The sequence below is a fragment of the Astyanax mexicanus genome, chromosome 19, assembly GCF_023375975.1.
Source record: "Astyanax mexicanus isolate ESR-SI-001 chromosome 19, AstMex3_surface, whole genome shotgun sequence".
Lineage (NCBI taxonomy): Eukaryota > Metazoa > Chordata > Actinopteri > Characiformes > Acestrorhamphidae > Astyanax > Astyanax mexicanus.
The window spans coordinates 20100870-20128694 of record NC_064426.1 but is presented as its reverse complement, the minus strand read 5'-3'; the positions used below and the strand labels follow the sequence as shown (position 1 = coordinate 20128694).

Here is a 27825-nt window from a genome sequence, read left to right as displayed (position 1 = left end):
TATTGAATTTTGGCAGATATGTGGGTTTATTTTCCAACAAAAAATCTGATCTGTCTAACATTTTCAATATCAACAAGATTTTAGCTTTCTTTGAAATTTGAAAAGAGTACATTTAATGTCAATTTGAATTTCATTTTTGGCTAAAATCCAATACCTCAATGTCTCACATTTTTCTGAAGTCTACAAGATGTGTTTTTAAAATTTTATTTTTAACTAAATTGTATAAAAAATCAGTCTAAAGCTGAGTTTGAGGTGAACCCTAAAAATCAATGTCTGTCACGTCTTTCTGACGTCGGATTGACGTGCAGTGCCTGCTGGGTCTTCTCCACCTGGACCTCCAGAGCCGGTGCTGCAGAGACGAGCATTGGCAGCAAGAATAAAGAGGGTCTGTTATTCTGGAAGCAGAATGAAGAGCCAGAAATCAAAGCCGTGCACATCCTGAGCATCCTGATTGGGTTAATGGACCCCCGGTCTGCACTTGGCTCACCAGTGTGAGTGCTGGTGTGTCAGTGCTGTAAATGGAAGGAAACATCTCTCCAAGAAGAGGGGAAATGAAATAATTTTTATTTAGCTGGTAATATTCTTGCATTACAGCGTTCAGCAGCAGATCTGAACCTCAGCTCTTCTCTGTGAGGTAAACACTCCGCTCTCGGGAGGCGGGACGAAAAAATCCCTCAAATCTGTAGAACTACGTTTCCTGTAGTTACCATAGCAACGCAGCCATGGCAACACTGCCGGCGTTTTCTAAGTGTGTTTGTCTATCTGTGCTGATGGCTGTCTCTCTCTCTCTCTCTCTCTCTCTCTCTCTCTCTCTCTCTCTCTCTTCATGTCACTCCTTTACTCTCTCTCTCTGCCTCTTCCTTTTTTTATTTCTTTTCATTCATTTATTCTGTATCCCTCTCTATCACTCCTCATCCCACACTCCCTGTATTTTCCCCTCTCTATCTCGATCCATCCCCCTCTTTTTCTCTTTCTCTGTCACTATTTTGTTCTCTCTTTCTCTCTCATCTTTTTCTTCATTCTGTATCACTCTCCTTATCTCATTTTCTCTCTTTCCTTTTCTTTCTCCACTCCTTTTCTCTTCCATCTCTCTCTCTGTGTTGCTTGTTCTCCCTCTCTGTCTCTATCCCGGTCCATCCCCCCTCTTTTTTTCTTTCTGTCTGTCACTATTTAGCTGTCTCTCTCTCTCTCCCTCGCTCTGCTTCTTCCTCTCTTATTTGTTTTTATTCATTCTGTGTCACACTATTTATATAATTCTTACTCTTTTCTTCTCTCCAACCTCCTTTCTTTTCCCTTTCTGTCCCTGTTGCGTGTTTTTCCATGCTCTCTCGCCATCCATCCCCCCTCCATTTCTATCTCTCTGCCTCTGTCTGTCTGTCATTATTTTGTGCTTATTTTCCACTTATCTTATCTCACTCTCTCTCTCTCTCTCTCTATCTCTCCTTCTCTCCTCTACTCTCTATCTCACTTTGCTTCTTTTTATTTCTTTTCACCCATCCAGTATGATGCTTCTTTTTCTTTTCTATATCTCTCTTATTTTCTCTTTTTCTCCACCACTTTTCTCCTCTCGCCATCCATCCCCCCTCCATTTCTATCTCTCTACCGCTGTCACTATTTTGCTCTTCCTTCCAGCTTCTCTCTCTCTTACACTACTTTAGTCTCTCTCACTCTGCTTTTTCCTCGTTAATTCTTTTCATTCATCCAGGATAACCCTTCTTTTTTTCTATATCTCATTCTCTCTCTCTGACCTTCTCCACCCCTCGTGTTCCTTCTATGTTGTCTCTATCTATTCATTACTCCTCTCTGTCTCTCTCAAGCTCTTAATTTTCCTCTAACCGTGTTACTTGTTTTCTCCTTATCTTATTCTTCTACCTCTCTTCTGTATCTCTTTCTCTCTCAAGCTCTCGTGCACTCTCTTCTTTTCAGGGTCCTATTCTCTCTCTGTGTCACTCTTTTGCTCTCTCTTACTCTGCTGCTGCTTTTCCATTATCTCATTTTGTATTACTCTTCTTTTCTATCGTTCTCCCTCCATCCACTGAATCCTTATTGCTTGTTTACTCTCTATCACTCTCAGATTCTTTCTTTTCATTTTATTCTCATTCAGCATCCCCCTTTCTCTCTGCCTGTTGCTCACTCTCCCTGTCACTTGCTCAGTTGCTTTCTCTCCAGCTCTTTGCCTTTTGCTCCATCTTCTGCTCTCTCTCTCTCCACATCTCTATTTCTCTCCCTTTTTTTCTCTCTCTCTCTCTGACTGTTTCTCATTCTTATTGTCACTCTCAGTTGTTTTCTCTCTAGCTCTTTCCCTTTTGCTGCATCTCCTGCTCTCTCTCTCTCTCTCTCTCTCTCTCTCTCTCTCTCTCTCTTTCTCTCTCTAAAATTATAAAATATTTCCTTCACACATGTACACACACATACACACACACATGCCTACAGAACTTACATCACTAAATGTTATTTCATAAATCTGCCTCTCCAAGCATTTTATATATTCCTGTAATATTTTCTCTGTATTCAGGGCTCTCTGTTTTACAGTGATAGCCCTCCCTCCCTTTCCTTTCTCTCTTCAGCTGCTTTTCCCTCCTTCAACTATCAATCTTTTTCTCTACCCATCCAAAACTCTCTCTCGCTCTGCCTCCGGTACTAATCCAGTTCATCCTCAAAGTCTACCTCCCCCTCCTCCTCCTCCTCTTCCTCCTCCATACAGCTGAACCTCTGATGGCCACACAGGGGCGCCAACCGGCCGTTGGATAACATCCCCATCGGCTGGATGATCTTATCCCTGAGGAGAAGAACACGCAGAAGAAAGGACTGAACTGTCAAGGCAGAAAACACAGTACAGAAAACACACACGCAAGCATATTATATAAATGTACCTTTCATGATGAGTGGACCAATAGAAATGCTTCAAAATTACTAGGAATATATATATATATATGCTGCATCTTATACATTTTCAAAATAACAAAAAGTCTTAAAGCCAATAACTGTCTATTCTTCCCTCTGAAATGTTTTCTGTGCCACTTGCTGCAACACAAAACCAAAGCATGATACATCTACCACCATGCTTAACATTAGGAGTGGTGCAAATACACAACTCTGGAAAAAAAAAAAAAAGATCACATCAGCTTCTGAATCGGTTTCTTTGATTTATCTATTTATAGGTATATGTCTGAGTATAATAAACTCTAGTTCTATAAACTACAGACAACATTTCTCCCAAATTCCGAATAAAAATACTGCAATTTAGAGCTTTTATTTGCAGAAATGACAAATGGCTGAAATGACAAAAAAATGCAGATGCAAGTTCATATTCATAAAGTTTTAAGAGTTCAGAAATTAATATTTGGTGGAATAACCCTGGTTTTTAATCACTGTTTTTATGCATCATCACCAGTCTTACACATTGCTTTTGGATACTTTTATGCTACTCCTTGTGCAAAAATCCAAGCAGTTTAGCTTGCTTTGATGGCTTGTGATCATCCATCTTCCTCTTGATTATATTCCAGAGGTTTTCAATTTGGTAAAATCAAAGAAACTCATCATTTTTAAGGGGTTTCTTTTTTTTTCCAGAGCTGTATATATATCTTTGCTCATTGTTGTCAATGTGGGTTTCCTTTGATCACTCTACAAGACTAATTTAAAATGTATGAGGTTTATTTGGATGGACATTTATATTCCAAATTGACTCACCGACTAAAAGGTAATTTTTTTTCATTTAACGTACCATTTTAAAGATGCTATTATTTTGACAACAATAAATACCCTTCTAATTTAATGTATGTAACATAATAATACAAACAACATTATATGATTAATAATGAAAATTATATTTTTAGATAAACTCTACATATGTAATGTTTTTATGGCCCTGTAGTTCTTGAAGAGGTAGAAATCTTAACACACACACACCTGGAGAGCCGGCTGAACAGGCTCATGAGCCTCATCGCCTCCCTCTCCTTCTCCTCCTCGGTCATTCCCTCCATGGGGTCAGGCTGCTGTTCCTCCACCCGGCCGGTCACCAGGTTGATTTTGTCTCTGGCCTGTCGGTACTCCTCTGTGTCCGAGTCAGAGTCACTGGAGTACTGTGGCTTAGACGAGGGTCCACGTCCACTCAGCAGACCCCTCGCTGCCAGCAGTCCGGCCGCATTGCCGTAACCTGTGTACTTCACAAACCTCCCCACTGACCACACCCCCAACACAAACAGTACACAATACAGGGTCATTAGTCCCAGTCCTATTTCCACACCCTGGATTGCCAGGTATAGAACACAACAGCACACAAACAGGATGCTGCATCAATATAAACAGGTGAGCTGGCTATTTTTCTGTTGAAAAGGTAATCACAGAGCTTCAGTAAGGTTTCTGACCATAGCATAAAGATGGGCAATTTGGACAATAAAACGTATTTACAGTATATATTCACTGAACCTCTACAGAGTAAGACTCATCGTCGCTTGCCATTGTGTATCAATCTGGCAACCCACTTGAGCTTTGTGTCTGCAAAGGAGAGGGTGTGGCAGAAGTCTCCAGTGTTTGGGAATTGGGACTCCTGTAGCCATTTCACACACTAGCTTGCATTTATTACTGATTATTCTTTAACTCAACTTTAGTCAAAGGTTCGTCTAACTCAGTTTGCTCAACAATACATTTTGAAATAAGCCTTAAATAACTGTATAATTGATTCAATAAGATGTAAGATGTTTAGAATGTGGCACCTCTTCCTCAAGGTATTTATTCTACTGTTTATACCCTTCCTCAGACTAGAACTCGTCTTATTATATGGGGGAAAAGCCTTCCTATTCTCAGACATCTGACCATGAAGGGCTATGCTGTTTACAGGACTTGAATTAATTATTTTCTGTCTCTTGATAAGAAGGCAGTTAGACAGTTGCTCCTCTCTATAGCTGTAAAATCATATCATATTCGTCAAAGCTCTAGAGTCGCCCTACAGTCTAACTGCAGCCGATCAATCATGAGGAGATCTTAAACTTAAATCCCAATAAGGCCTTAGTCCTTTATTGTTAAAATGTTTCAAGTATTGGACTTTATGTGATAGTGGGAGCTGTAACCTGCATATATGAATAAAAATAAATAAATTAAGGGGGAGGAGCCACTGAAGAGAAGTTACGAGTTTTTCTGCTCTTTTTTTGGGGACTGTTACACATGCTTCATTGAAAAAAGGTTTTTAATTCTATGATATTATTAAAGCAATATGCTGCTCTACACTAGATTTTTGATTACATTAAGGTTGGGGGACTGTGAAGTTGGCTGCAACATAAGGCCAAAGCATGATCCATCCAGCCCCATGCTTAACAGTGTGAGAGATGTCTTTTTCTTAAAGATTATCAACGCTGTCCAATCAAAAACAAGTATCTCCAAAACAGGAAATTAACTTTCAATGGAAGTCAATGTAAAAAGAGTTTATTTCAGGTCATTTTAAAGTATTTCTATTGGTCCATTAATCAAGCATTTTGGCACAGTGTAAGGGACAGTCTGTCTGTTCAAATTATGTAGTAAAGTAAAAATCGACAGAAATGGAGAAACTTGTTTTTTTTAATGGAAAGCAACGTTATGCACCTGTTGTCTCCAACCCTATCTTTTCTGATTACATTATATATTATGATTATTTAAACTATTTCAGCTGCCGCTCATTTACTAATGTCTTTAAGACTAAAACCAAAAAATAGGAGAAATTTAGGCTAAACTAAGTTACCAAATACTTTGTCATTCTAATATCACAGAAGTAGACTGAATTATTTTTTTTACCGTTTTCCTTGCAGAGCACAAACAGAAGTTCAGCTGCGCAGTGTTTGAGGTCAGTGTCCACGTGAGTCATCAGTCTGACCAGCTTGTTCCTTATAGTGTCCCCCTGCTCTGGCCTCAGTTCCACCTCCCTAAGAGGTGGCAGGATCTGCCCAATCACAGCGCAGCGTTAAAAGACTTAATGCTCACATTTACAGCATGTTTTATGAGATGTGCAGTAAAGCAGCTCACAGTAAAGCTCTGAGAGTGGCTGTGAATGAGGCACCTGTTGTTTGAGGTAGCGTCGAGTTTCTCTGTGTGCCCTGCAGCTCTCAGTCAGAAAGTTCAGCACTGGAGTCAGCTTCTCCTTCAGCTTCTGACCCTGAAGATCATACACACATACACACACACTTTTTTAATGTTAGGATTTGTCTCAAAAGTATCATATTGTGGCAGCACTGAGGGGTTGGGGCTTCCTGTTGCACTGGCCCTGGTGATGCTACACTGGTGACCGAAAGGGGATCTACCCCCTACTGATCAGGAGGGACATCAATGAAGAGCTGGAGGAGAATGGCAGAATGCCTTGCCCAATCAGTATGTGAGAAGGCATAGTGGCTGGAGACCAGTGAAAGAGATGCTCCATAGAGCGCCATGGCCGTGATAAATACCTGGAGCTTTTTTGTTGTTGTTGAGGTTAATTTTCTGAGAGTAATTATATTAGAAATTTGAAAACAGGACATAAAGTTAAATATAGCAACATTCTCTACATTTCTAAAAAATCTCTTTCTTTAACTCACTCTGTTTAGTCTCTTGTCCATGAACATCAGCAGCGAGTGGACACAGTCCATGTTGACGCCGCCTGACTCCTTTGATCCGTTGAACAGACGGACAGAGAGAAGGACGTCCAGGCACTGCAGAGGAAGGGCTGACAGCAGGTTCACTGTGTGGCTGGGAAGGGAGAAAATAGCAGGGTTTGCTGACTAAACCAAATAATGGAAGCTTTAGCATCTGAAACTGTGCAAACTGCATGGATAAACCAAGCCATTATAGCTATAGATAAGATCCCTTTCAGACAGTAATTAATTATATTGTATTATGTACTGTATTATAAAGTATTTTATATTCTTAAGTCAAAGGGGCTTTATGCTTGACCCTGCTGGGGGGAGAATACCTGTAAGTTCCTGGCCCAGTACCGGGCAACCAGAGAGGACACATACAACCACCAGAGGGGGACAGAGAACCCATGTTATCAGTAGTGATTAACAGCATGTAGCTGCTCTAGTTTATCTGTCATACTAAAAGCTGGCAGTGTAGCTATAATAATAATAAGTGTACAGCATATGGAACTGAGGAACCATAAATATAACTCATTATATTTTAGCTATATACAGTACTAGTCAAAACTTTTGACTTCCTTAAATTCAGTGGGTTTTTTTCATCATTTTAAAATGTTCTGCATAATAGATTAATATTAACGTCATGCAAACTATGATCAAAAACATATGGAATTATTTAGTAAACAAAAAAATTATAATAAGTTTTATATTTTGCTTGTCCAAACGTTTGCATAAATCCTACACACTAACGGAAAGCCCTAGTCCAGCGTTTCTTACGTTCTGGACGTAAAAAAAATATTAATGCTGATCTGGTTTTTGCACTCATCCTTTATATTGGGAAAAAGAGACAGAGAGAGTTTCTTACTCATGTACTATGAATGCAAAGATATGCAGAGAAGTGAAACATGTAATTTTCTTATTTATTTTGTGCAGTTTTAATATTTTAATTTTAATTTAACTTTTATACATGTAGTTTTTTTCAATTGCTCTTAAATTCACTTTGCATGCATATGTATATTTAAATGGCTTTGTATTCTATTAAAAAGTGGGTTGTGACCCAATGACCATGAGAAAATGGGGGTCCTGGGCTTAGATTTGTTGGGAACCCCTGGATAAATGGCTAAAAACGAAGGCAATTTCAAGAGAATATGAGGTTGTTGATACTGGAGAGTAGCTCATCACATCTAAGCTCTGCTAGTTATGAGAATACATGATGCTTTAAGAACCAGGTCTTGGAATAATAAACATTGTCTCTCTCACCCCTGTAGTTCTTCTACCAAGTCTTCATCTTCACAGGACAACAGCAGGCAGTGGCGCAGCACCGCAGCCAGGTGGCGATATAGAGCAGCATCCTCCTGTAGGTGTATCAGATGAGGTGGTGAGGCTTAGGCTATTATTAGTGGGTTGTTACAGACTCCAGTGGAAAGTGGGCTTAGTGGAGTGGAGATGTGTACAGGTGTGCTGTGGATTCTGACAGTAATCCTGCAGATCCAGGGTTACCTCGTCGGGCTCCTGTCTGTGGGTGCTGTAGGTGATGTTGAAGAGGATCTTCAGGATCTCGATGGCACGCTGGGAGGCGTCCCGGATGATAGGGGGAGCTGAGGGGTCAGAGACCACCTCGTAGTCCTCTGCCCACTGCACCTCCAAACACTGCTCCAGGAGAACTGTCAGCAAGGACACACCACGAGCCTGTACAGCAGAGGGAGAATATATATATATATATATATATATATATATATATATATATATATGTTATACTATCTATCTTTCTTTTTCTCTCTCTATCTTTTGAACATTGATGTTTTATTTTATACACTACAGACAATGTTTCTCCCAAATTCAAAATAAAAATATTGTCATTTAGAGCATTTATTTGCAGAAAATAGCTGAAATAACAAAAAGATGCAGACCCCAAATAATGCAAAGAAAGTTTTCAGAACTCAAATAATTTAAATAAAAAGTTGTAAGAGTTGAGAAATCAATATTTGGTGAAATAACCCTGGTTTTTCATCCCAGTTTTTATGCATCTTGGCATGTTCTCCTCCACCAGTCTTACACACTGCTTTTGGATAACTTTATGCCACTCCTGGTGCAAAAATTCAAGCAGTTCAGCTTCGTTTGATGGCTTGTGATCGTCCATCTTCCTCTTGATCATATTCCAGAGGGTTTTTTTTCCAGAGCTGTATCTATCTGTTTGTTTCTGTATCTTTAGTTAGTCACAGTATTACTAAAGCATCATTGAAAGAATAAACATATTTTACTTTGTATTAGTATATTATGATTTATCAACCAAAACTCTACTTGAAGTGTTTACACTTACTTCCATTAAACGTTGTTTTTGATGTAACAGCAATATAATCTGTGCTTTATAAGCAATATAAGCCACTGCTTTACCTGCTGGAGCTCTTTCCTGAGCTCGAGGCGGAGAGCAGTCAGCAGAAACAGGAGCCGCAGGTCATAGAACTGACCGCTGGGTGGTGCTGCAGAGCGGATACTGGCCTTGAGCTTATCACAGAGGCCTGGGAGAAGCCTGGGAGGAGATGAACCAGGGGATGAGTCACACAGACTGGGAATACCTACACTGAAATACTGTGTCACTGAAAGCACAAACACAGCATGGAGTCTGCTAATATGGGACAATTCTTTATAAAATATCTCTAATAATGGTCTTATATTACCTTACAGTACCTAATACCACATTACTGTATTTTTCGCACTATAAGACGCACTTTAAAAAAAAAAATACATTTCCTAAAAATTATCAGTGCACTTTCTAATCCTGTGCACCTTATATATGAATTTTACCAGTCAGGTTGTAAAGAGCAGTAAAGCCACTCTGTTGAAGTACAGCGTAATACAGGAGTTCAGCTTAGTTCTCCAGCACTGAGGCTGCTAAACACTAGCTCTTTCACAGTTCAGAGGTGAGTATTATCGGCCTGTCTCCTGCTGCTAACCCCGGCTAGCACTGCTGGAGCAGTATTAGCATTAGCTGCTAACCGTGCTAAGTGCCGTTCAGAGGTGAGTATTATCAGCCTGTATTCTGTGTGTTTACCATGTTAAAACAATCTACGTGGGACGAACCGCTAGCTAATATTACCCTGGCTTACCACTAGCGGTTAGCAGCTAATGCTAATGCAGCTGCACCCAGGGAATTTCTGGATATCTGGATAAGTTACTTTAAATAAGAAGAAGCGCTTTACTCACCCAAATAAAAAGCTTTTAGGAGAGAAATATGTGAAATTAACTTTATAAAAGAAAATGTTTTTTTTTTTTTTTTTTAAGAATTACAGTATTATTTACTTAGCTTAGCTTAGTTTTACAGGGCTCACCCCCAGCGGCGAGACCTGCTGTATTAGAAGGGAAACATGGCAACACCCCCTGTTCCATACTAGTGTCACCTTATAATCTGGTGCGCTTTATGTATAAAAAAATTAACCAGAAAATAGACGTTTAGTGATTGTGTGCCTTATAATACCATGTGTCTTATAGTGTGTAAAATGTGGTATATAAAATCTATAATAAAATAATAAAATACAGAAATATACAAAGATGTGCAAAGAATTGAACAGAAGGTAATACATTTTATAAAATAAACACTGCTTTGTTCTGCTTTTGTCTGCGATTAGCTGTGTTTTTTAGTGTGAAATTAAAGAGTCTCTTACTTTAGGGGGCCGGCCCTCTCCTGCGCCCTCTGGCTGTTGTAAATGACATTACAGAGAGCCTTCATGGCCTCTTTCCTCCACACCTCTCCATCGTCATACCACTCATCCCCCTCCTCGTCCCTCTCTCCTCTGGCATCCCTCTTTCCTCTGACCAACGAACTGTATATACCATCATCCCTGTAGGACCTGCGTCGAGTCTCTATGATGACCTCTCGCATTTGGTTGTGTGTGTCTGTAGAGAAGGCCTAGGAGATAAAGAAAAAAAAAATTTTTTTTAGAAAATATGTTTTATGATATTTTAATTTTATTAATGCCTTATCTGATTAGCATTATTATTTATTAATTACATTGTCAAAAATTAGTTGCACCAAGAAGGAATTAATCGTCGTGCCAAACTTTTATTATGGCCCAATCCCAATTCTCATTTGTAACCTACCTTTTGTTTTCGAGTGTGACCCTTCCTCTTGAAACAGAGCTATAATGTTAATGTTATTATGAAGGTGGGCAGGTCATGCAGCAATTAATTGTTTTTGTCCATTCCTTAATTTTCTGTGATTAGGAGCTGAAATGATTAGTTATTTATTAGTTTTTATTTTATTTTTCTGTTCCACCTTAACGCTGCAGCCTCTGCTGACTGTTGCACCATTTAAGGTGGAACGGGAAAGTTAGCTAGCTAGCTTTTTCATAAAATGCCAGATTAACTTTAGTCCTCATCTTAGACTCTGACAGCCCAACATTACCTTAATGAGCTTCTGCAACCAGTGCTCCTACCTTTCCTGACATATCCAGCTTTTAAAATGTGTGGGATGCTATTGGACGTGCTAGCAACACTCCATCCTTACTCCAAAATATGAAGGTCCTTTAGCTTACTTCTAAATAAAATTAAAATCCAGCTTTTCTTTCTGGGTGCAACCTTTTCTTTGATGATCTTTACTTGTGTTACCTATAATTCAATGTTTTCTCTTGTTTAAGCTTTTTGTTTGGGTGTATGTACCAAAAACAGTAACAACCCCCATTTACACTAATAAGGGTGTTATACTGTTCCTAAATCTACTCTGTTTTGATTGCTGCTTTGTATTGTGCTTCGTTCAAAAAGCAGACCAGGCTGAAACACTCCTTATAACTTTAGAATGGGCAGGGCTAAAGTGCTGTTTGAAAAGGCAGATACACTGTATGTAAACTGATTATCATGATTTTATGTCTGCAGTTTATTCTGCATCAGTGATTGTAGAAAACATGGATGAATTTTACAGAAAGTAACCGCACAAAACCTTTGGGCAGAAATGTTTCTAAATTATTTGACTGAGAGGATCAGTACTGGCCTGGTGTTTCTGTTTGACTTAGCTATGCCAGCCACACTGACACTGACCTTGGATCCAGATTGAGAGCTGGTGGAGCCACAGGCAAAGCCCCACGGATCTTTCTCCTCCATCCAGTCCTCTTCCTCATGGCCAGGAATGGGCATGGTGCTGATGCCACCCAGGCGGGCAAGGGTGAGGATGGCAGAGTCTGTGATGAAGGGGGCCAGTGCCAGGCGGTCACGTGACAGGATTCGGAGGGTCCGCAAACACACCCTTAGAACACCAGGCTGCAGCTGCGTCCGGATAAACCACATCAGGGCTGAGGCCAGACGCTGTGAGAGAGAGAGAGAAATACAGAGTTATAAACATTTTCTACAATGTATTTTATGTGTTGTTACCTCTGTTTGTTTGTAATAGGCAATAATATGGTAAAAACACTGCCTAACCAAAAAAAAAAAAAAGTTTAGTTGGACCACATTTAGCTTTGATTACATCACACATTCTCTGTGGCATTTTATTTCCACAAGCTTCTGCATTATCACAATATTTTTTTCTGTCTAGTGGTGCATTAATTTTGCCCCAAGATCTTGTATTGATGATGGTAGTACTGCCCAAAGTTGGGGTTTACAGCTGTTTAGTCCCAATCCCTGGAGCTTCCTTCACATTTTGGGTGTGGCAATGCTCTTACTTTCACTCTTAAACATTAGTCAGTTCTATTGTTGTTTTCAAAATTTGGTAAATACATTTTACCAAACAGTGAATGTGATTGCCGGTCACAATCGTTCAAGATTTTTTCTGACCACATTCCTTCCTCCATCCTTAATCTTAATTTATTAGATTCAACAATCTCTTTAGATGTTTTCTCTGCTTAATCTAAGCTAATAATTGTACCTTTATAGAACAGATTAACATAATTTCTATGAGCATAGGATGTGTTTTTCCACATGGTTGTTTAACAAATGAGAAGCTACTCACTGCATCAGTTAGACCTAAATAAGTTAATGCCAGCTAAAACATAATAACCCATTCAGTAATTATCATGCAAGTCACATGGTTTATAAATATGGCTTCCAATAACTATATCGCTTAATTGTTTGAACTGATGATCTCAGAATGTGCAACAGCTCCAAGTGACAAGAGCTCTTTGTACCATTGTAGTGTGTGTTGGTCACTCGATTTATGTGGTACACAGAAATTACCAGCTGTAGTCCATCATAATCACTAACAGGAAGGTTAGAAGCCTTGGCATTGGCCAATTAAAGATAAACTTCTTTTTTAAACTTCTAACAAATGATGTTGCACATTCATCCCCTAGAAAAAGAACAGATTTTATTATTTTTTTATCCATGACACCACAGAGACTGTTCTAATAGTGCTCACCCTCCTCAACACCAGATCCGAATCCTCATCATCATCTGAGCCTAAGTCTGAATCAGAGTCTGGAATATACTCTCTCACTTTATTCCTGCGGAACTAAGACACACACACACAAACACACACAATGCACAAAATAAGGAAGAGCAACTTTCAGACAGACAATTAAGAGCATGGTACTGCCTACAGCAAACTGTTACAATACAATTACGCTCGTATCTTTCTTTCTTCTCTTTCTTGTCTGCACTCTCTCCCTGTCTATTTTTATTTTACTCTCCTTTATCTCCCTTCTGTCTCCTATTGCTGTCTCCTGATACTCCATCTCTCTCTTTTTCTATTTCTGTGTGTTGTCTCTTTCTCCCTTTCATCAAATTATCATTACTTTTTCTGTCCTTCTTTTTCTCTCCCTCCATTTCTTCCCTCAGTCTCTGCTTGTACTCTTATCTTTGCATTCTCCTTCTCCATCTTTTCTTCTTGTTTCTTGTTGTTCTCTCTCACTCTTTTATTTTTTTATTCTATTCTTCCACTGTCCCTCTCTCATATTCTTGCTTTTTCCTTCTCGCTCACTTCCTTATCTCTCTCCCTCCTGTTTGGTTTTTTTTCTTCCCACCCCCTTTTTTTTGCTAATACTCTAATCTTACTCTTTAACTTATTTTGCCTGTTCTTCACTGTCTCGTTCATTTAATTATTTATTATTTTTTCCTTTCTGTTTCCCCCTCTCGGTCTTTTCTCTCACTTTGCTTTGTATTTCTGTTCTTAACTCTCATAACCTATTATCCTCTCTCTTGTCTCTCTTTCCCTTTCCTATTCTTTATCACCTTCATTTCCCTCTTTCTCCTTCAAAGTCTCATTCTCTGCTGTCTTCCTGTTTTACCTTTCCATATTTTCATTCTCCTTGCTTGTACCCCACTCTACCTCCATCTTTATTTGTGTGTATAGTAGATTTTAGATTTACCTCCTCCAGCTCACGTTGCTGTTTTCAGTTCATCAGGAGTGAAAAAGTAAAAAAAGTTGGCAAAAGAAAAAACACATAATCACATATAAATATTTTGTATAGATAGAGTTTCAGCTTATGTTCAGACACAATCAAATTGTCCTGTAGAACATGTTGATAGAATTAGAAATGTATCACCCCTCAATTATTGTTTGCCTTACTGTAGACTGGTACATTTCTAAAGTCTTTGATTTGGCCAGGCTCTCACTGCTCTCATTGGGTGGGTAGGTTGGGTAATTGGTGTTACTGGGTAGAAAATGGGGTGATTTTTAAAAATAAGATAATAAATGAACAAAGGCATGGTGCCATGGGGAGACACATCGACAGAGAGAGAGAGAGAGAGTATGTGTGTGTGTATGAGTGTAAGGGATGTTTACATTATTAGCAGTGTTAATCCTGCCCTCATCCACTGTCAGATTGAGGATACACACACAAACACGCACACACACACGTGTACATTTACACAGATTACAGGCCCTACCTTCCTCCTCTCCCTTGCCTCCACATTGAAGAAGAAACACTGAGAGTTCTGCAGAGAGAAAGAGAGGGAAATAAAATAAATGTGTGACAGAGAGAGAGAGAGATAATGAGACAGAGAGCAGAAGAGTGTAGTAATTACTGAAACTAAACGCTCTGAAAGTTGCTCTCTCTCTCTCTCTGCCACACATCAAATAAATAAATAAACACCCCTCAGGTTCCCCCATTCGCTCTGTTGTCATGGAAACGGTTTATATCCGAGCCCCCATGAATCAGCAACAGCAGCAGCAGCAGCACTTTCCTCCAGTTCCAGAATCATCTCACTGCTCATCACTCTACACTTACCATCACTTTCATTTCTCTTATTATGTTCAGAAAAATATCTACAATGCGGTTCACTCTTATTTGAAATGTACGATGTTTAAAGATTTATTAAACATCTTTTAAGTTATATTTGTGCTAACCGATCAAAATTGTGATTGGTCAAGCTGGTAATATGAATTAATAACCTTTGTCATACTTGTTGGCCAGCAAGCTCACAATGGCCATGCTAATCAATCACATTGATCTTGCAGGTTGATCACATGATTATGTGGGTCATGCTAGTCCTGTGTGGACAAGCTGGCTGGACTGGTCGACCAGTGTGGTCATAATTGTCCTGCTGGTTATAAAGCTTGATCATACTGTGTGTTTGTTCTTGCTGCAAGGCCAGTGTCCTGATAGCCATACTATTTAATTAGTGTTGGTTGTACTGGTCTATTTGGTCATACTGGTAGACTAGTGTGGTCATGATGCTCATACTAACCAACCGGCAAGGTCATGTTTGTCATGTTGTTCATTCTGGTCAATCACAGTGATCATATTGATCCTGCTGGTTGAATAATTTTTGCATTTGATCATGCAAATCACACGATCATGTTGTAATGTTGTAAGGTTTTAATGCTGGTAATACTGGTCAGTTCCTTCACGGCCATATTGGTCAACAAACATTAAAGGGGCACTAAACCCCCTAAATTTTACTGACTCCACCATCAGCTCAAATTTGAAAAAGGCTAAAAAGTAGAAGGGGTAGTGTGATGTATGGGTTTAGAGGCAGGACAGGAGGGAGAGCTGATTGGCTGAGCTGCAGCAGCAGTGCGCCTCTGATAGCGGTGAGACCCAAATGGTTGGACGTGAGCAGGGTTGGGGTATTATTGATAGACTGATCTGCATATTGTGGTGACTCTGCGTACCAAAGTACACAAACACATCATCCACACCAGCCTGCCTATAGTACAGTATAACTATAGAAGGTGCTGCAAAGGCAGAAATTACCACAATAAAATCATGTTTTAAAGGTTATGAAATGTTTTTAAAGATTTTAAGCATTACTTCAAAGGAACACATTTTAGCTATAATTGAAAAAAATATGGTTCAGGGTTTAGGGCTCTTTAACATGATGCCAGTGATGCTGATCAAGCTTGGTCATATTGATTGACTAGCTTGATACATTTTGTCATGCTTTTTTTTTTTAATACTTTTGGTAGCTATTGACCTGTACATACCGGTAACAAACCACAGGACCTGGCTGATATCTTGTCAGTGTCTTACATTCCTTTTCTTCATTTGTATATTTTCCAGAACAATCACCTTAAAGAACTGACTGTTCACTTGCTGCCTAATACAGTACACCCCACCTCTTGACATGTGATATTAAAACCAGATCATTAATGCAATTTACTTCACCTATCAATAGTTTTAATGTTATGGCCGATCTGAATACAGCATTATTCTAAATCTCCACATGCCAGAAATGCTATATTTCAAGCCATGGACTTTGTTACAATTCTTTGAGATAGTAGCTGGAAACAAAGTTTACCTCAGTGTTGTAGCGGTCCAGTTGTGTTTGAACACTTTTTTGGTCTCCTTGTTTGATGTACTGAATAATCCTCTCCAGGTCCACTCCCATGGTGTGCTCTGTTCAGAGGAGAAATAGTAGTTCTGGTAACAAGTTCATGTTCATATTTATGTCCAGTACAGACACTTATACTACCGCGGTCACGCCATCTGCACTTAGAAAACGCTCGGTCGCGCTATCCACACCGAAAACTGGAGTGCGCGTCTAAACCGTGTTTTACTGTAGCAGCGTGCACAGCGCACCCGGAGGAGCGGAGACTGGCGCTTCTCGTGCAGAGACTTAAAATGGAACAGAAACGAGTTTTACACCTAAATAAACATGATTTAACGAGGTCTAATCCACAAATATACACCAGAAAGACCACTTCTTATCTGTAGAACAGTGTAACGTTTTGAAAAGGTTTGGAGTGTTATTAAATAAGCAAATCAAATTGTTATAAAATCACAGCCCTAAATTCTTAAAGATCTTATTCTCATGTATCCCAGATATATGTTTGAAGTGATATTACTGTATCATTTTTGAGTAATTGAATACCAAAACTATCTATTCGGTTTTGTATAAAAGGGATTTTGGAGTGCTATAAAACCAAAAAAATCTAATTCTTCTTAAATCAGAACATGAAATCCTTAAATAATACCTTCCATACTATTAATGTCATGCATGTATACTGATTGTACAGTATCATTTTGGAGTAAATGAATACCAAACTTAGGAAAAATGTATATTCGGTTGTGCATAAACCAGATTTCGGTGTCCTATAAAACCTTCAAATCAAATTGTTATCCAATAAAACCAAGAAAGTCTTTAAGAAAACATTCCATTCTATTAATGACATGAGTAACAAGTGATATTACTGTATCATTTTGGATTAATTGGATACCAAACTTGGAAAAATGTATATTCGGTTGTGCATAAACCACATTTCAGAGTCCTATAAAACCAGCAAATCAAATTGTTATCCAATGGCACTAACAAAGTCTTGAAGAACACATTCTATACTATTATTGACATGAGTATCAAGTGACATTACTGTATCATTTTGGAGTAATTGGATACCAAACTTAGGAAAATTTTTTATTCGATTGTGCAAAAACCTGATTTCAGAGTCCTATAAAACCAGCAAATCAAATTGTTATCCAATGGCACTGACAAAGTCTTGAAGAACACATTCTATACTATTATTGACATGAGTATCAAGTGATTTTACTGTATCATTTTGAAATAATTGGATACCAAACTTGGAAAAATGTCTATTTGGTTGTGCATAAACCAGATTTCGGAGTCCCATTAAACCAGCAAATCAAATTGTTATCCAATGGCACTAACAAAGTCTTGAAGAACACATGCTATACTATTTTTGACATGAGTATCAAGTGATTTTACTGTATCATTTTGGAGTAATTGGATACCAAACTTGGAAAAAATGTCTATTCGGTTGTGCATAAACCACATTTCAGAGTCCTATAAAACCAGCAAATCAAATTGTTATCCAATGACACTAACAAAGTCTTGAAGAACACATTCTATACTATTATTGACATGAGTATCAAGTGATTTTACTGTATCATTTTGAAATAATTGGATACCAAACTTGGAAACATGTCTATTCGGTTGTGCATAAACCACATTTCAGAGTCCCATAAAACCAGCAAATCAAATTGTTATCCAATGGCACTAACAAAGTCTTGAAGAACACATGCTACACTATTATTGACATGAGTATCAAGTGATTTTACTGTATCATTTTGGAGTAATTGGATACCAAACTTGGAAAAAATGTCTATTTGGTTGTGCATAAACCAGATTTCGGAGTCCCATAAAACCAGCAAATCAAATTGTTATCCAATGGCACTAACAAAGTCTTGAAGAACACATTCTATACTATTATTGACATGAGTATCAAGTGATTTTACTGTATCATTTTGAAATAATTGGATACCAAACTTGGAAAAATGTCTATTTGGTTGTGCATAAACCAGATTTCGGAGTCCCATTAAACCAGCAAATCAAATTGTTATCCAATGGCACTAACAAAGTCTTGAAGAACACATGCTATACTATTTTTGACATGAGTATCAAGTGATTTTACTGTATCATTTTGGAGTAATTGGATACCAAACTTGGAAAAAATGTCTATTCGGTTGTGCATAAACCACATTTCAGAGTCCTATAAAACCAGCAAATCAAATTGTTATCCAATGACACTAACAAAGTCTTGAAGAACACATTCTATACTATTATTGACATGAGTATCAAGTGATTTTACTGTATCATTTTGAAATAATTGGATACCAAACTTGGAAAAATGTCTATTCGGTTGTGCATAAACCACATTTCAGAGTCCCATAAAACCAGCAAATCAAATTGTTATCCAATGGCACTAACAAAGTCTTGAAGAACACATGCTACACTATTATTGACATGAGTATCAAGTGATTTTACTGTATCATTTTGGAGTAATTGGATACCAAACTTGGAAAAAATGTCTATTTGGTTGTGCATAAACCAGATTTCGGAGTCCCATAAAACCAGCAAATCAAATTGTTATCCAATGGCACTAACAAAGTCTTGAAGAACACATGCTATACTATTTTTGACATGAGTATCAAGTGATTTTACTGTATCATTTTGGAGTAATTGGATACCAAACTTGGAAAAAATGTCTATTCGGTTGTGCATAAACCAGATTTCGGAGTCCCATAAAACCAGCAAATCAAATTGTTATCCAATGGCACTAACAAAGTCTTGAAGAACACATGCTACACTATTATTGACATGAGTATCAAGTGATTTTACTGTATCATTTTGGAGTAATTGGATACCAAACTTGGAAAAAATGTCTATTTGGTTGTGCATAAACCACATTTCAGAGTCCTAGAAAACCAGCAAATCAAATTGTTATCCAATGGCACTAACAAAGTCTTGAAGAACACATGCTACACTATTATTGACATGAGTATCAAGTGATTTTACTGTATCATTTTGGAGTAATTGGATACCAAACTTGGAAAAAATGTCTATTTGGTTGTGCATAAACCAGATTTCGGAGTCCCATAAAACCAGCTAATCAAAATGTTATCCAATGGCACTAACAAAGTCTTGAAGAACACATGCTATACTATTTTTGACATGAGTATCAAGTGATTTTACTGTATCATTTTGGAGTAATTGGATACCAAACTTGGAAAAAATGTCTATTTGGTTGTGCATAAACCAGATTTCGGAGTCCCATAAAACCAGCAAATCAAATTGTTATCCAATGGCACTAACAAAGTCTTGAAGAACACATGCTATACTATTTTTGACATGAGTATCAAGTGATTTTACTGTATCATTTTGGAGTAATTGGATACCAAACTTAGAATAAATGTCTATTCGGTTGTGCATAAACCAGATTTTAAGGTCCCATAAAACCAGCAAATCAAATTTTTATCCAATTCCACTGAGACAGTCTTGCAGAACACATTCCATACTATTATTGACATGAGTAACAAGTGATATTACTGTATAATTTTGGATTAATTGGATACCAAATGTCTATTCGGTTGTGAATAAACCAGATTTCGGGGTCCTATAAAACTAGTATGGAATGTGTTTATCAAGAAGGACTTGGTTCCATTGGATAACAATTTGATTTGATGGTTTATAGGACTCCAAAATCTGGTTTATGCACAACTGAACAGGCATTTTTTTCTAAATTTGCTATCCAATTACTCAAAAATGACACAGTAATATCACTTGTGACTAATGTTCTTGGTAGATTGGAATATTTTCTTCAAGACTGTTTTGGTTTTATTAGACAACAATTTGATTTGCTGGTTTTATAGGATTTGGTTTATGCACAAACGAATAGACATTTTTCCTATGTTCGGTATTCAATTATTCCAAAATTAAACAGTTATATCACTTGTTACTCATGTCACTAATGGTATGGAATGTGTTCTTCAAGACTTTGTTAGTGCCATTGGATAACAATTTGATTTGCTGGTTTTATAGGACTCTGAAATGTGGTTTATGCACAACCGAATAGACATTTTTCCAAGTTTGGTATCCAATTAATCTAAAATGATACAGTAATATCATTTGTTACTCATGTCAATAATAGTATGAAATGTGCTTTTCAAGACTTTATTAGTGACATTGGATAACAATTTGATTTGCTGGTGTTATAGGACTCCGAAATCAGGTTTTTGCACAACCGAATATACATTTTTCCTAAGTTTGGTATCCAATTACTCCAAAATGATACAGTAAAATCACTTGATACTCTTGTCAATAATAGTATAGCATGTGTTCTTCAAGACTTTGTTAGTGTCATTGGATAACAATTTGATTTGCTGGTTTTATAGGACTCTGAAATGTGGTTTATGCACAACCGAATATACATTTTTCCTAAGTTTGGTATCCAATTACTCCAAAATGATACAGTAAAATCACTTGATACTCTTGTCAATAATAGCATAGCATGTGTTCTTCAAGACTTTGTTAGTGTCATTGGATAACAATTTGATTTGCTGGTTTTATAGGACTCTGAAATGTGGTATATGCACAACCGAATAGACATTTGTTCCAAGTTTGGTATCCAATTACTCCAAAATGATACAATAAAATCACTTGATACTCATGTCAATAATAGTATAGAATGTGTTCTTCAGGACTTTGTTAGTGACATTGGATAACAATTTGACTTGCTGGTTTTATAGGACTCTGAAATGTGGTTTATGCACAACCGAATAGACATTTTTTCCAAGTTTGGTATCCAATTATTTCAAAATGATAGAGTAAAATCACTTGATACTCATGTCAATAATAGTATAGAATGTGCTTTTCAAGACTTTATCAGTGGCATTGGATAACAATCTGATTTAATGGTTTGTAGGACTCTGAAATCTGGTTTATACAGAAGTGAATCAACATTTTTCGTATGTTTGATAATTAATTACTCCAAAATGGTAAAGTAAAATCACTTGATACTTATGTTATTAATAATATAGAATGTGTTTTTCAAGACTGTCTTGGTGGCATTGGATAACAATTTGATTTGCTGGTTTTATGCGACCTTAAAATCTGGTTTATACACAACTGAATAGACATTTTTTCTAAGTTTGGTATCCAATTATTTCAAAATGATACAGTAAAATCACTTGATACTCATGTCAATAATAGTGAAGCATGTGTTCTTCAAGACTTTGTTAGTGCCATTGGATAACAATTTGATTTGCTGGTTTTATGGGACTCCGAAATCTGGTTTATGCACAACCGAATAGACATTTTTTCCAAGTTTGGTATCCAATTACTCCAAAATGATACAGTAAAATCACTTGATACTCATGTCAAAAATAGTACAGCATGTGTTCTTCAAGACTTTGTTAGTGCCATTGGATAACAATTTGATTTGCTGGTTTTATGGGACTCCGAAATCTGGTTTATGCACAACCAAATAGACATTTTTTCCAAGTTTGGTATCCAATTACTCCAAAATAATACAGTAAAATCACTTGATACTCATGTCAAAAATAGTATAGCATGTGTTCTTCAAGACTTTGTTAGTGCCATTGGATAACATTTTGATTAGCTGGTTTTATGGGACTCCGAAATCTGGTTTATGCACAACCAAATAGACATTTTTTCCAAGTTTGGTATCCAATTACTCCAAAATGATACAGTAAAATCACTTGATACTCATGTCAATAATAGTGTAGCATGTGTTCTTCAAGACTTTGTTAGTGCCATTGGATAACAATTTGATTTGCTGGTTTTATAGGACTCTGAAATGTGGTTTATGCACAACCAAATAGACATTTTTTCCAAGTTTGGTATCCAATTACTCCAAAATGATACAGTAAAATCACTTGATACTCATGTCAATAATAGTGTAGCATGTGTTCTTCAAGACTTTGTTAGTGCCATTGGATAACAATTTGATTTGCTGGTTTTATGGGACTCCGAAATCTGGTTTATGCACAACCGAATAGACATTTTTTCCAAGTTTGGTATCCAATTACTCCAAAATGATACAGTAAAATCACTTGATACTCATGTCAAAAATAGTATAGCATGTGTTCTTCAAGACTTTGTTAGTGCCATTGGATAACAATTTGATTTGCTGGTTTTATGGGACTCCGAAATCTGGTTTATGCACAACCAAATAGACATTTTTTCCAAGTTTGGTATCCAATTACTCCAAAATGATACAGTAAAATCACTTGATACTCATGTCAAAAATAGTATAGCATGTGTTCTTCAAGACTTTGTTAGTGCCATTGGATAACATTTTGATTAGCTGGTTTTATGGGACTCCGAAATCTGGTTTATGCACAACCAAATAGACATTTTTTCCAAGTTTGGTATCCAATTACTCCAAAATGATACAGTAAAATCACTTGATACACATGTCAATAATAGTGTAGCATGTGTTCTTCAAGACTTTGTTAGTGCCATTGGATAACAATTTGATTTGCTGGTTTTCTAGGACTCTGAAATGTGGTTTATGCACAACCAAATAGACATTTTTTCCAAGTTTGGTATCCAATTACTCCAAAATGATACAGTAAAATCACTTGATACTCATGTCAATAATAGTGTAGCATGTGTTCTTCAAGACTTTGTTAGTGCCATTGGATAACAATTTGATTTGCTGGTTTTATGGGACTCCGAAATCTGGTTTATGCACAACCGAATAGACATTTTTTCCAAGTTTGGTATCCAATTACTCCAAAATGATACAGTAAAATCACTTGATACTCATGTCAAAAATAGTATAGCATGTGTTCTTCAAGACTTTGTTAGTGCCATTGGATAACAATTTGATTTGCTGGTTTTATGGGACTCCGAAATCTGGTTTATGCACAACCAAATAGACATTTTTTCCAAGTTTGGTATCCAATTACTCCAAAATGATACAGTAAAATCACTTGATACTCATGTCAATAATAGTGTAGCATGTGTTCTTCAAGACTTTGTTAGTGCCATTGGATAACAATTTGATTTGCTGGTTTTATGGGACTCTGAAATGTGGTTTATGCACAACCGAATAGACATTTTTCCAAGTTTGGTATCCAATTATTTCAAAATGATACAGTAAAATCACTTGATACTCATGTCAATAATAGTATAGAATGTGTTCTTCAAGACTTTGTTAGTGTCATTGGATAACAATTTGATTTGCTGGTTTTATAGGACTCTGAAATGTGGTTTATGCACAACCGAATAGACATTTTTTCCAAGTTTGGTATCCAATTACTCCAAAATGATACAGTAAAATCACTTGATACTCATGTCAAAAATAGTATAGCATGTGTTCTTCAAGACTTTGTTAGTGCCATTGGATAACAATTTGATTTGCTGGTTTAATGGGACTCCGAAATCTGGTTTATGCACAACCAAATAGACATTTTTTCCAAGTTTGGTATCCAATTACTCCAAAATGATACAGTAAAATCACTTGATACTCATGTCAATAATAGTGTAGCATGTGTTCTTCAAGACTTTGTTAGTGCCATTGGATAACAATTTGATTTGCTGGTTTTATGGGACTCTGAAATGTGGTTTATGCACAACCGAATAGACATTTTTCCAAGTTTGGTATCCAATTATTTCAAAATGATACAGTAAAATCACTTGATACTCATGTCAATAATAGTATAGAATGTGTTCTTCAAGACTTTGTTAGTGTCATTGGATAACAATTTGATTTGCTGGTTTTATAGGACTCTGAAATGTGGTTTATGCACAACCGAATAGACATTTTTTCCAAGTTTGGTATCCAATTACTCCAAAATGATACAGTAAAATCACTTGATACTCATGTCAAAAATAGTATAGCATGTGTTCTTCAAGACTTTGTTAGTGCCATTGGATAACAATTTGATTTGCTGGTTTAATGGGACTCCGAAATCTGGTTTATGCACAACCAAATAGACATTTTTCCAAGTTTGGTATCCAATTATTTCAAAATGATACAGTAAAATCACTTGATACTCATGTCAATAATAGTATAGAATGTGTTCTTCAAGACTTTGTCAGTGCCATTGGATAACAATTTGATTTGCTGGTTTTATAGGACTCTGAAATCAGGTTTTTGCACAATCGAATAAAAAATTTTCCTAAGTTTGGTATCCAATTACTCCAAAATGATACAGTAATGTCACTTGATACTCATGTCAATAATAGTATAGAATGTGTTCTTCAAGACTTTGTTAGTGCCATTGGATAACAATTTGATTTGCTGGTTTTATAGGACTCTGAAATGTGGTTTATGCACAACCGAATATACATTTTTCCAAGTTTGGTATCCAATTAATCCAAAATGATACAGTAATATCACTTGTTACTCATGTCATTAATAGAATGGAATGTTTTCTTAAAGACTTTCTTGGTTTTATTGGATAACAATTTGATTTGAAGGTTTTATAGGACACCGAAATCTGGTTTATGCACAACCGAATATACATTTTTCCTAAGTTTGGTATTCATTTACTCCAAAATGATACTGTACAATCAGTATACATGCATGACATTAATAGTATGGAAGGTATTATTTAAGGATTTCATGTTCTGATTTAAGAAGAATTAGATTTTTTTGGTTTTATAGCACTCCAAAATCCCTTTTATACAAAACCGAATAGATAGTTTTGGTATTCAATTACTCAAAAATGATACAGTAATATCACTTCAAACATATATCTGGGATACATGAGAATAAGATCTTTAAGAATTTAGGGCTGTGATTTTATAACAATTTGATTTGCTTATTTAATAACACTCCAAACCTTTTCAAAACGTTACACTGTTCTACAGATAAGAAGTGGTCTTTCTGGTGTATATTTGTGGATTAGACCTCGTTAAATCATGTTTATTTAGGTGTAAAACTCGTTTCTGTTCCATTTTAAGTCTCTGCACGAGAAGCGCCAGTCTCCGCTCCTCCGGGTGCGCTGTGCACGCTGCTACAGTAAAACACGGTTTAGACGCGCACTCCAGTTTTCGGTGTGGATAGCGCGACCGAGCGTTTTCTAAGTGCAGATGGCGTGACCGCGGTCTTATACTGTAATGTAAGCAGGTGTTGATACCAATATTATTTGTATTATTGCTTAACATAAACACCTAAATAATGCTATGCTAAAACTGTGAAACTAATACAGACAAACCAAGTGGGAAGGAGAGAGAGAAAACAGAGAGGGTTCTGATTGGCCTGTTCTCTGCAAAGAGTCTGTGAGACAGCCAATCAGTTTTAATGTGGGCGGGCAGTGTTTTTCCCCCTCCCTGGCGGGATTTGTTCAGTGAGTGAAATAAAGCAGATCATAGCAGAGGCAATATTAATAATTATTGTAATATGACATGAAATGTTTTTGATGTTGTGCAATCTTTTGTGATATTGTAACTGTCAATTTTTGTCAAAGCAAGGCAGGGCCTTCCAAAAAGAAAAAAAGATAAAACTCATTTCACCTCTGAATACTCTAAATGTAATTTAAAAAAAGTCAAATTAATTAATATAAAAGTAAAGTTTCATTATCCTTTGGTGTGTGTTCAAGTTTTTTTGGAGGGGGTAACCTCCCTGAAATCAACAAATTGAAATTGCAACTTGGGATGTCTGCTAATATATTATTGCCATATAAAGCCAGAATTACTGAAGGCATGCAGGCTGGAAGACATGTAGGCTTCTAGAGTTAAGCCACACCAACCCTTTGCTGCTGAGAATGGATTCCCCCGGAGTAGGCTAATGAATCAAATCAGATTATATATATTTTTACAATACTCAATCCAGTGATTTTGGCCAGTACTGAACCAATACTTATAATAAGTATTGAATCAGCACATCCCTACTTAGAATTTAATAAAGTCATAATTGTGCTTTATCAGCCGCTACACTGTAAAAAAAAACAATACTTAAAAGTGTTCTTGCTATTGTGATTTTTAATCAGTTGAACAAAAAATGCACCATAAACTATATGAGACTAATTGCCTCAATTACTTTTAATTAGTGTTTTGTTAAAATTGATCTAACTAAATAATCTGTGTTGGCAAAGTTTACAAACAGTACTTGAACCCTAGATGAGGTCACTTCTTTGCACATGCTCAGTTTGACTCTTAAGTTGAATAGGGTTTACTAACTAAACACTCTAGTGCAGTAAGTTGCCTTGCAATTTTTAATTTTCTCAATATTTGAATTGTAACAGTGTACCCAAAAAGAGAAGAATTGAGGTTAACAGACTTTGGTTCCTTTGGTTCTTTATGTTCACTACAATAAATAGCTCAGAACTGGATGGTTCTTGGACGCGATACATATCAATAAGGCATGTTATAATTTTACAGTATTTTTCAATTTTACAATTCAACCAAATGAGATGCATTAACTTGTGTATCCAATTTTTGATATAATGTAAGTCTGGCTGTTGTTCTTTAAATTAAAAAAATAATAATAACGACAAACAAACCATTAGAAATGCTTTTAAATTGCTTGTAATATGATTTATATTGCATTAACATAACACTATGATATGAAAAGGGTAGTATTATACTCTGGTTTATGATTAAATACTGTGCAACAGAGGTACCTCTTGGTCTTCCTTTCCTGGGGCGGTCCTAATGAGAGCCAGTTTCATCATACCATTTGATGGTCTTTGTGACTGCACTTAAGAGTACTTTCAAAGCTCTTGAAATTTTCTCAAAGTATGTATTTTTTACTTTAGTTGAGTAATTCTTGCCATAATATGGATTAAACATTACTCAGATAAGGCTATTTATTCACTTTACACCAACCCTCAACTCTACCTCTTCACAACACAACTGATGCTCTCAAACAAACAATAATTTCATAATTTCATTCCAGGTGACTCTACCTCATAAAACTGATTGATTTGTTGACTAAATAATTCCATTATGTTTTTCTTTAAAGTTTGGAGGATTTCATTTTAATCTACAATGCAGAACATTTTTAAATTAAGAAAAAAAAAACACTGGATTTAAGATTAGTATATATTACATATAATTAATGTAATTAATGTAAAATCCGTTACATAGCCAGAAACTGTCAGAGTATCTTAGTTCATATTATACATTGTTATTGCTTAATAAGAATTAGTGTATTGTCTGTTTGTATTGCTTTCCATGACGTTACTGAACAATAATCCGTAAGCTCAGGATTTCAGGTTGCATGCACTGCATGTACAGCATTTTTACAATGTAAAAAAAAACAAGATTTACATTATTTCAATTGTAGTTCAAAACTGAAGAAGATAAAAGTTTTTTGCATAAGAGATAATATATAAATATACTCATTTTAATGTCACATTTTGATGTTATGTAAATATAACATATGTAATTTTGCAAATCTGTAAGGGGTCAAAAAAACCCGTTACACAGGATGTTATAAACATGTAATAAAGCAAATAAAGTGTTTATTTGTTCTTACCTTGTAGGAAACTTGATGCACTGGATTCTGAACAGTCCAGCTGATGTGTGTGTATGAAGGTGTGATGTCTGTGTATATGTGTGTATTCTGTGTGTGCTCCTCCTCAGCCTTTTCTAATCTGTCCTAAGACTG

General features: G+C 36.6%; 1 protein-coding gene across 3 annotated transcripts; it reads right to left on the bottom strand.

The window, feature by feature from the left end:
* Window positions 1-541: 541 nt before the first annotated feature.
* On the bottom strand, window positions 542-27825 carry si:ch211-195b15.7 (synembryn-A). Of its 3 annotated transcripts, XR_007427153.1 has the most exons (16): window positions 27694-27825; window positions 16245-16342; window positions 14391-14438; window positions 13871-13888; window positions 12922-13014; window positions 11610-11873; window positions 10241-10485; window positions 8973-9108; window positions 8079-8267; window positions 7839-7933; window positions 6540-6690; window positions 6029-6124; window positions 5767-5911; window positions 3910-4180; window positions 1604-2779; window positions 542-1364 (listed from the first exon to the last, which is right to left on the bottom strand). XR_007427153.1 is itself a non-coding variant. In XM_007251060.4 (15 exons), the coding sequence occupies exons 2-15, from the start codon at window positions 16332-16334 to the stop codon at window positions 2641-2643; spliced, it is 1980 nt and encodes a 659-aa protein (XP_007251122.3). In that variant the 5' UTR covers window positions 16335-16342; window positions 27694-27825; the 3' UTR covers window positions 542-2640. The 3 variants fall into 3 exon arrangements, 2 of the variants coding, with proteins under 2 accessions (XP_007251122.3, XP_022532946.2); XM_007251060.4 differs by having other exon boundaries at window positions 542-2779; XM_022677225.2 differs by lacking the exon at window positions 13871-13888 and having other exon boundaries at window positions 542-2779.

Bases quoted from the DNA above. Each gene is read 5' to 3' on its own strand.
- si:ch211-195b15.7 (XM_007251060.4), bottom strand. From the start codon at position 16,334: ATGGGAGTGGACCTGGAGAGGATTATTCAGTACATCAAACAAGGAGAC. The intron at 10,486-11,609 runs GTCAGTGTCAGT...TTTATCTCCTAG, and splicing joins GCTCTCAATCTGGATCCAAG to GCCTTCTCTACAGACACACA. The intron at 4,181-5,766 runs GTAAAAAAAATA...GGGTGTGGTCAG, and splicing joins TGTGCTCTGCAAGGAAAACG to TGGGGAGGTTTGTGAAGTAC.